The sequence below is a fragment of the Cryptomeria japonica genome, chromosome 5 (assembly GCF_030272615.1).
Source record: "Cryptomeria japonica chromosome 5, Sugi_1.0, whole genome shotgun sequence".
NCBI classification, from domain to species: Eukaryota; Viridiplantae; Streptophyta; class Pinopsida; order Cupressales; family Cupressaceae; genus Cryptomeria; species Cryptomeria japonica.
In genome coordinates, this window is record NC_081409.1 from 580,942,369 (window position 1) to 580,953,350 (window position 10,982).

A 10,982-nucleotide genomic window follows, 5' to 3' on the forward strand; every position below is an offset into this window, starting at 1 on the left:
AACAAAGCTACTAGCATAATATTTCCATAAGATCTTCAAATCAAATATTTTTTCCCAAACAGGGAGTCCTCTTTCTTTTCTTACAGAAAATTACCCACACCAATAACTACTGAACAACTATGTTAATTCTATATGAACACAGTCTCAGATATTAATGTTTTATAGGACTCTCTAGAACTAAGGACAACAAATGAATTTAAATCCCATCCATGAGAAGCCGGACAGCTTTGGAGGACAGCGATCCCTTCCAAAGCAAACGGAAAATACAAGAGAAACTGGAGAATGAATCAGAGATTTTGTTTGTTAAGGTGGTACCAAGCAGGGAAAATATAACACAAAATAATTGTTAGAATAAGTCATAACCGAACTTGTGTATGTGGCAAAATAAGTTGAGGATGTGGATTCTAGCTTTCAGTTCGTTGTCGTTAGTATTCAATTTATTTTCAAAAACCTCCAGTTCGCTGTTCATCATCTCTAGTTACCTGCCAATTTTCACCAGTTCGCTGTCAAAATGTTTAGTAGGTTTACAGGGAACATTCTTGAGTTGTTTTGTAACTCTAAATATGGATTGTTGTTTACACTTGAGCAATAGGAGATACCAGGGAGTTCTTCTGTTCTCTGTGTTTATTCCTGCCCTTTCATATATCTGTTTATGTTGACTAGAGTTGTCTTTGTGATTAAATAATCCAATAATCTGAATGGAACATTCCTCCCACAGTGACAGCCATATTCTTCAACAGTTAAGCACATGATCGACTTCAGAACCCTCTAACCGAAAACAAGAAAATAATAATAATTAATGAAATTTGAAAAAACTCCTAATCACCGAGAACCCATTGCTCCCGTGGATCAGAAAAGTGTTCTCTCTTTATTAAAATAATTTCAGCAGAACCCATGGAGTACGCAAAATAAATATTGGCATTCACTACAGGTACCAGGGATGAGCCAAAATCATATCCATTTACAAAAACATAATAGGTGCATCAAACATCATGTTTAGTAAATTATAATTTATGATCTGTGCACTTTACAAACAAATATGAAAATTGCACAACAAACAGAGCCTCTAAAATTGGATCTCACGGGTCTTTCATAAATATTTGAATAGCGATTAGTTTCAGCTGTGGCGGCAGAAATTCAACCCTATAATTGTTAAATGAGATATATAATAATTAAGAAAGACACACTGCCTGATATTTTAAGCCAGTAAGAAATTTGGACACGGACAAACCTCTTTCAGTGACCTCGTGTAAGAGGTCAATGTGACTAATTATTTAGAGAGGAATACTAGATGGAAGAGAAACACAACACAGAGACGCACGATATAATGGAGGCACAATTTAATGGAATACAACATGAATGGAATGGAAGTCGTGGAATCAGTATGGCTTCTGGCCAACGTAATTCCCAGGCGGATCATAATTGCAGGTGATGAAAATACCGCCATCATTACATTTAACACGAGCACAGCCAAGCTTCTGCGAATTTTTCCACACCACTTGAGTATAATGTCCGCACTCTTCTCCTTGAGCACATGAATTGGAATTATAATCGTAATATTGCTCTTCACTAACCCATGAATTCACGGCATCTGCGGGCGAGAACTCTGCACCTTGTCCCCAGAAAATGTTTTCTCCATACTGTCCACCCGAATGCTGCAAAGCACAGTCCGCCATGCGTTGATTAGCATAGTTTTGCGCATAGGCAGCCACAGTATCATCCCACACAAGAGGGCCAACGCCCACTTGAGACCTCGCATCGTTGTGAGGACTTAAAAACTGTGTTTGCAAGTCTTGTCCTGCGCACAATTGCAGGAAGAACACTACAAAAACCAGGCACATAAAAGAATTCTTCATCTTCTCTCAGAGATACTCTTTTTTTTGAGAATATCTAAACCAATGTTGATATTTATAGCGGAGCAAAGCGATGTTTTGATCGTAAATTTTAGCAAGGAATTTAACTAATCAAACTATTCATTGAGCTAATTTTTCGTAATCCTTGGTAGACCAGGGTAAAGTCTTTTATAAATGTTTGCATGATATGCTTTTCCATTGTCAAGAATATGTTGGAGATTTAAAGGTACTTTACCAGGGAAGTTTGTGGAAATTTAAAAAATGGTACAAATTGCTTTCCTTCCACGAAAATTTGTGGAAAAATCATCCCCACAATCTTCTCTTTCTTCGAATATTAGATAAAACATATTGAGTCAGTCCGTGATTGCCGCGTTTAATTTCCAACATGACCCATTGCCGTACAATTATTTTATAAAAAGAATCACTAGTATGAAACAGTCAGATTGTGATCTGTATCGTTTTAATATGTTGTATATTTTTTTTATTAAAGAAATAATCAGAAATATTACGAAATAATTAGTGAGTGATGAATCAAATTTTTAGTGTCTTTTATTTTTTATTTTTTTCAAATACAATAGAATGAATCATGGATAGTATTATAATTTTTAATATGTTGTGTATCCTTTTTTATATTATAGATTTTTAGGGTGTCTAATTTATAATATCTTGTGTATTATTTTTCACAAAACAAAATCAATTTCAGATATTATAAAACAATCAGTTTCTCACGTAGCCAATTTTCAATATACAAAAAATTTTGTGATAAAAGAAAATGAATCGCAAATACTATGAAGCTATGGGGAAAATATCATAATATATGGTGCATCTTTTTTTTCAAAAATAAAATGAATAAAAAGGTGGCTATCCAATTTGCAATGTGAAGTTCATTTTTTCTTTTGAAAAAAGTGTTAAAAGTGTAAATTAATTATACATTAGCAGAATCCAAATGACGTAGCCACCTCATGCCATCTCTAACCACATAACGCCGCCTACAACCATCCACGCTACTACTCTCACATATGTCTAATAAATTACCAAGATAACTCTTTGATACAATAGTTGTAGAATGTATTGTGTATTTATCTATAAATTGAATACATGACCATGTACTCTCAACATTTCAATTTGTATAGTACTAATCTGTTGATTTGAAGATTGTAGGAGGTAGTGATCAATGTATCAATAGATAAAGCTATTAGTTTCTGAAAAAATATTATTGCAGCCAACAAACAAGAGGAATTTCTTGTTCAATATAAACATTCCTGTGTTGCTACCAAGAACAACAAGTTTGTAGTATTTTAAAGGTCCTTGTTTTATTAAATCACCAAAGTAAGAAAATGTAAGCTATTGTCCATATTAAATTTTCCCAATTAAAAGAAATAGGTCACAACCTTTAAAGAATTCTTAGCAAACATCGCAACAAAAAACAACATTTCTCAATCAACGTAAAGTATAAACAACAACTAAGGCACCTACTACTACCCACACATAGGTGCTAACATAATATTGGAATAGTACGTAATCTCCATTAAGTATTTTTTTCCATTTTTTTTAGTTGTTTATTTGTTCTATCAATAATGGTATTTAAAGCTTACAATAATTACCATTGATAAAATAAATTAATTCAATGAAATATTAATCTGAAATAAAAAATAGTTATTCTTGTACCAATTCAAACAAATAATGTAGCTGTTCTATGGATTTCAATGTCATTTTATGATTAGAAAAAATATTCATTGAATAATAACGCCTACTTCAAAACATGTTCTACACTTAAAAATTCTCACACCTTTCTATTTTTAAAAATTAAGTGAACACCTTACCGAAAAGAAGGGTACTGAATACGAACAATGCATATTTTAACATACGTTAATACTTGAAATGAGTTTCCTTATTTTCATTGACCATCTATCTAGATAGATTTCTTATTAGGAGTGACATTGAAATATCTTCCTCCAGTAACAAAATCATGTCACTAGATGATGCTCATAAAAAAGGAATTTCATAATTAAGAGAGTATCTTTTCTATTCAATTCAAATAAACACTTAGCAAGTTTAGGCACACACATAAGGTGTACATGTGTACCTAGAATCTAGGAGGCTTTTGTAAGTCTATGTTTCCAACTTAGAAATATCCAAATACTATTACAAGATCCCACTAAACCATGGTAAACTCTTTCATAAATGTTTCGGCTGGTCAAGCACTTTTGTCAACATCTGCTTTCGATTGTCAAGAATATGTTGACAATTAAATTAGCTTTACCTGTGCCGTGCATTTTTTTTCCACAATTATTATGAAGAAGCCAGTGCTGTGCAGGACGGGTCTGATTTTAAGCTTTTACTTTAATATTCTTGCGCCATTTTGTTGTGTTACTGTCATCTCACGAGATGGGGATGTAATACATTTAGAACTGGTTTGAGAAAAAGGAAAGAGAGGGTGGATTTGCATAAATATAGAAGAATATATGTGCGTGTGAACCAAGTCTGAATTCATCTAGTGTGTGAGATAACAAATTATATGTCACTAAAATATTATATGCCAGGTCATTGTATTTAGAACATGCTTACAAAATGGTGTACAGCAAGAAGAAAAATAAAATGGCTTCTTAAAATTAGAAGCATAATAGTTGGTGTAACAATTACAAATATGCAATGACTAGTAAAATAAGATTAAGATAAAAGATAAAAGATTTTATCATTATGTTAGAATAATTATAAATGAATGGAAGTTAGAAAATGAAATAATAACTTTATCTATATTTGACAAAATAAAAAATAAATATTACCAATTATTATTGTTAGCAATATTACATTTATTGTGCTAAAAGATCCTTACTTTAATTTGATGTAGTCTTTTATCTCCATGTTCTATTGACAATGCAATTTTTATTCTTTTTATTGTTCTTTCTCCTCTTTAATTTAATTTCATATATTTTTATTATTTTTTTGTTCATTTTTTCTCTTTTTCTATCTACTTTCTTTTTATTTTTCTTTTATTGCTCTACTTTTTATTTTAGAACTTTTATTTTTATCATTTCTTTTGGTCTCATTTCTTTTAGTTGTTTCCCTTGCCTATTGTGTTTCACTTGTCTATTGTGTTTCTATTTCTTTCCATAATCATTTGTTTGTTTCCTTATTTTCTCTTGTTTACCAAATAAATATATTTTCCCTTTCATATGAGTTGATGGGGACTCATTCACTTATTTGCTTCATTAGATAACCTTAATTAATATTTTTTATTTTGTTATTTATACTTAATTATTTAAATTCTCGGTAGGTTTATTTAAATTTTGTATGCTTGGGGATAGATTCCTTACTACTATCTTCTCAAATGCCTCTTGTTTATGTGCCCTCCTTATTTCTTGTGCTTATTATCTAAAACTTCATTTTCTTTAACTCCTAGTCATTCTCTTCTAGTAGAACGTGATTTTTTTTTCATTTTACTTAAAAGGATATTGTTACTCATATGGACGTGAATAAAGATTCAATTATTCCATGTTTTTTTTTCTTGGTGAAGCTATTATATCTCTAAGTTAGTACAATAACTAACCCACCTTCAATATAAATATTTGTGAGAAATATATGAAATAGGTTCTTGTATTATAATATTATTAGATATGGATTTTGTGGCGTTGCAAAATTACAACTCACTCTCAAAATAAAATATGAATTAATCTTAAATTTTATTTTTCAATGAGTATATTTTCAAAAGATATGGTTCAATTATATTTTTTAATAATATTTAATAGTTGGCTAGGAGGGCATATAATTATTGACAACTGTGATGGCATATAATTATCAACCACTTTGAACCTTTGAAACTTCAAATACAAAAAATACTAAGGAAAAAATAAGAAAAACCTTGGACTTAAAGATTTTTCATGATTATTGAATAAATCATTAATAGAGGTGGGTAAGGTCAAATCTACAACATGAAAGAAAAACTGAGAAAATATGTGTAGCATCCAAAGTTGTACTCACCTAAAATTTTGTGCTCACTTAGGCCTCACTTAGGCATTTCGTCCTCGAAGACTTGATTGCAACACTAATTCTACTAACATCATTCATTTATGTCAAATTTTTACCTTATTTCTAGCTTGACCCCTTGTTTGGAGTCCTAATTTGCAGGACTATGACATACCATGCCTTTGGTCCCAAATTAGGACTAGAATGTACCACATCATTGTCCTAAATCAGGACCAAGGAATATATGCCATGGGCCTCTTAATCAGGCAAAAAATTAGCCCCTTTTATGGTCACCTTTTATGAGTGAGAAATCTAGCCCCATGTTGACCCATTATAGAAATTCAATTGGATTTTTTATAAGAAAGTATAAAAGGATGTCTACCCCTCTTATTTCAAACCTAATTTGAATTCATAATCAACTCAAGAGAGAAATATTGTGATCCTATATTCAAGTGAGCAAGCAATCAATCTTCTATCAGACATTGGAGCAAAAGTGAAATCAAGATTCAAGAATTGGAGATGAAATTGATGTTCTTTGTTTTATTAAGATAGTTGACATGAAACCCTAATTCCTTAGCCAAGACCAAAAAAATTCAATAAAGGCATATAATTAGTGTTTCATTCATTCTCAGTCTTTCCGTCAAATGGAAAGTATTTTACGATAGCCTTTCATTTATATTTTTAATTAAATTTAATGGTTTTTTGAAAAAACGGGGTTTAACCTAAGGCAAACCCATATTCCCAACATATTTATTCTTTTCACTGTAAGAAAGAGTAGGTATAGAACTGCATTCAAGAGGATAAACAAGATTCACAGAGATAAACAAGTTCAACTTTCGATGAAGAGAAATTTAGAGGAGCGTGGCAAATTGATACTACATGGTCTCGAAAAATTAGGCTAAACTTCTAGGAATAGATTCAAATAATCTTCTTCGTCTCAGATCCAGTTTGGTGTCTCCATACGACATCTCTAGCTCACTATTTATATCAAAATGCTTAAGAAAATTACTATTTTCTCCTGATCTTCAATTATTCAATTGAATTCAATTTAAGGAGGATACAACCCTATTAAAGGAGCCTGAAATCTAATCAAAATCTTGGTCTATCAAGGCTAGATCTATTAGATTCCTCTCCTCAATATGTTGGTTAATTAGGTCATTTAGTGGTTTTATTATTTTAATTTAATCCTAACTCTAATTTTACACCAATACATTTTGGTGTACGTGACTTCTTGCAACTTAATTTATGATCTGTGATGTTAGATTTAATTGTTTAAGCATTTTCAAATTCAAATTTGTGTTCATATTTTTTATTTTTGAATTACATATATATAGAGGTTAAATTCACAAAAACCCTAATTTATAATTCTAAATTCAGTTGTGGGTTGCATAATTTTTCAAGTCTATTTTCAAATCTGACCTTTGTGACATGATATGCTATGATTTAGAGGAATTTATCTTTCAAATTCACAAATCCAATTTCCTAGTCAATGACTTTTACAACAAATTACATTTTTTTTCACAATCTTTAATTCATACATTTAAATTTCCCTCCTTTGTGTATGACTTTTTTTACCATTAGTCCTACCTACAATATTCCCGTAAGAAGAAGTAGAATTAAGGCTTCCCAAGGTAAAATTACTAAGGATATGGAGCCCAAATTGGATAACTTATTTCATGAGAATGTTGGTTCTTCCTCCAACCCAACAAATGATGTCATTTATCCCCATTCTCTTCACAATTATCATGATGAGGATGAATCACTAACTAGAGTTACCATTGACCAATTGGAGAAGATTGACAATGAATCTGAAAATATCCAACAATGGAAGAGTTAACAATACCTGAATATTAAGGAAATTCCATTGATTGAAGTAATAAAAATAATAGCGTAAAGTGATAAAATTGGTGTTGATTTGTTGCGTGGCCTTGCTCATATTGTTTTTGATTAAGTGTAAAGAAGGTTTTGAAGGTGCATCGAAACCCTTTACATTAGATTATAAAATAGATAAAGCATTCAAAGCCCAGCTAGATAGAACAAAACACAAAAAGGAAATAGCTGGCGGAGATGAAAAGCCAGCAAAAGCGCCAAAAGAAACAAAAGGACAACACATAAACACATAAGGGATAGATAAGAACAAAGAAAAAGAGAGCTAAGAGATATTTTTTAGAAGCTCCAAAACTTTTTGCTCCAGTTGGACAATAGAGGCAACAACACTCTTCAGATCCTCTAGCTCCTCGGCTTGCTGAGCCATCTTCCACATACTTGCTCGGGTTCTCTTCCCATGTCCAGTATCCCCTCCTTTAAGGGTCAGAACCTTATCCTCAGTAATATCTATTGTGTTCTTTTCTTGTTGGACTTGTTCTAGTTTGCTAATAATCATAGTGAAGCTATCGAGAGAGGATTTCATAATTTTATGGCTTTGTTCGCCAATTTTCTTCAGAGTTTTCTCATGGTTGAGAACCCTCTTCTCCATTTCATTGAACCTAGCCTACAAAGCCTTGAATTGAGAGTCATACGCTCCATTGATAGCCTTCGCATTGCTGATGGCTTTAGTTAATTCATTCAGGTAATTTGGCAAGGAACAAAGATTACATGTCCCAACAGCTTCTAAAGTATCCACTTTTCTAGAAGATTTCGCTTGTTTGGTCTTCAAGCTATCCATCTCCAAATAGAGCCATTCAATAACCTTGTAAAACTCCTATTGGCCATTTGGTGGAATTGATTATGTATTGCATTGATTTTTTGTCATTGATGTCAACACTAGATGATTGGATGCTTTATCGGCACCCTTCTGGTCCCAGTTGGTTGAGTAGTTTTTGGTTAACTTGGATTCGACATAATCCGGTTGACTCTGGTATAATCTGGTGATGGAATTAGCTTATTCATGATGCTTATACTCATATTTGGTTAGTTGGTTTTGGTCTCGTGAATGGATGCTATCCTGCTTACTTAGAAGATTGGTTTCTGGTTCCGGCGAGGGTTTCACCGGTAGAGCTTTTGGTGGAGATCTTTGATGCATTGCATAATTGGTGTTGGTGCAACTTTTGATGGAGTTTTAGGATTCTATTGGTGATCATGTTCAATACTTGGCGTTTGGAGATCATTGATGAAGCATGTGGACCTATACTTGGTCCCAGTTGATCTAGATTTTGGACTGACATTAATGTAACGTGTGGATAGGACCTATTATTGTATTTTTGGGATATCTTATGTGTTGGATATTATTTATTTTGGTCTAAGATCAACATGGTTTGTAATTATGTAATTGGTTTATTGTCTGGTGGCCGACCTGATTGTTTATGGTCAAGGGTTTGTATAAATAAGATGTAAGATCTCATTGTAGATCATCATGATTATTGTAAGAGGTCATGGTTAAGGAATGTAATGTTTGAATAATGTAATATCATTCAGGAAGAGGACTTGGTCGATCATTGGAGATCAAATTGGGTTTGTGTCAGAGGATTTAGTCCTCCGATATTGAGCTTAACTGAAACTATACTCAAGCATAGGAGATGCTATCTTTTGCAGTTCAACACTTCTCCGGATTATAGTCTGGATTTGTATGTAGTCAGTGAGACTCCTTTTGTGATGAGGAGTGTGCTCTAGGTTGTTGGCCTTCCTACAAGTGCAAGCCCCTTCATTGTAAATTTACATACTTACTACAGAAGTATTATTTGGCCGTGGGTAGGCTTCCCAGCATGGTTTTTCCCTTTACTGGGTTTTCCACATACAAATCTTGTTGTTGTGTGGATGGTATTTATTCTATGTTTATTGTCTATACTTAATTGGATTAACTAATATTCTAGTATTATTGTTTTGGGTTCCGGTATTGTTGTTTTAAATTTCTAAAGCTTCCAATAATATGTGACAACTGATTCACCCCCCCCTCTCCCCCTCTCAGTTGTCTGTCAGTTATCTGAACTGCCTAACAATTGGTATCAGAGCTTTGGTCCTCTCTATAGAAAGCTTAACCGCTTGAGGAAGATCCTATGGTGAGTAACAGTTCAAGTTCATCCCGTTCTTCTAGAGCTATCTTTCGAAGGGATATACCAAGGCTTGAAGGAACAAATTATACAATATGAAAGATTCATATGGAGACTCATTTGAGATGTCTTGGCAAGGAGATTTGGGATATCACACCAAATGGTGTCACACCCTATAATCTGAGATCTTGCAATCCTCCTCCAGAAAACCTGGACAAGGAGCTTGAGAATGATTGTAGAGTAAGAGAAGCCCTCTTTTGTGCACTTTCTGATCAATAGATAATGGGACTAATAGAAAAATCATTTGGAAAGGCTATATGAGATAAGTTGCAGACTCTTAATGAAGGTGACCCTATAGTGAAGATTGCTAAACTTGATGGTTACCGGGTAAGATATGAAAACCTGAAGATGAAAAAAGATGAAAGAATTACTGCATTCATGGAAAGGGTAACTGAGATTGTTATGAGAATTCAATGTTGTGGTGGAACTCTAAGTGAAGATGAAATTGTTTCTAAAATCATAGGAGCCCTACCAGTGACTTACCAAATGAAGGCTACTACTATTAATGAGTTGAGAACAATGGCTAATACATCTATCAACATAGATACTTTGGTTGGGAAACTATTTGCTCTTGAGCTTGAGGAATTTGGATCTTTTGGAGCTATGAAGAATGAACTTGCTTTAAATGCAACTACATCTATAACCAGTATGCAAGATTGGAGAGATTTATATGCAAAAGAATTAGAAGATATGAAGAGAGAAGATGATGAGTTTAAGCAACTTGAAGCACTATTTGCTAGAAGAGTATCAAAAGGACCGGTAGGAAGTAAGTATGAAGGAAAATCACCTTTAAATTGTTTTTTATGTAATAAGGTTGGTCATTTTGCATCTAGATATCCTGAAAGAAATTCAAGATTTGAAGAAAGAGTTAAAAGATCATTTAAACCTAACCCTGTATATTAGAACAAGTGTAGATTCAAGAAAAATAGAGACAAATCATGCTACATAGCGGATGAGGAAGGTATTATAGATTTAGATGATGAACTAGTAGAAGACTCTGCTAGTGGATCTGGCAATAGAAAGGAATGGGTATTCCTAGCTATTAAGGAAGATGATCCGGCACTAGAAGGGAATGTACCTAAGGGGAAGGCACTTGCTGCTAAAATTGAGGATAAGG

At 33.0% G+C, this 10,982-nt stretch overlaps 1 protein-coding gene across 1 annotated transcript; it reads right to left on the minus strand.

Annotated features, from left to right (window-relative positions):
* Window positions 1-1,136: 1,136 nt before the first annotated feature.
* LOC131876359 (pathogenesis-related protein 1C-like) lies at window positions 1,137-1,885 on the minus strand. The gene has a single exon (XM_059221518.1). The coding sequence runs from the start codon at window positions 1,854-1,856 to the stop codon at window positions 1,380-1,382; it is 477 nt and encodes a 158-aa protein (XP_059077501.1). The 5' UTR covers window positions 1,857-1,885; the 3' UTR covers window positions 1,137-1,379.
* Between the last annotated feature and the right edge of the window lie 9,097 nt (window positions 1,886-10,982).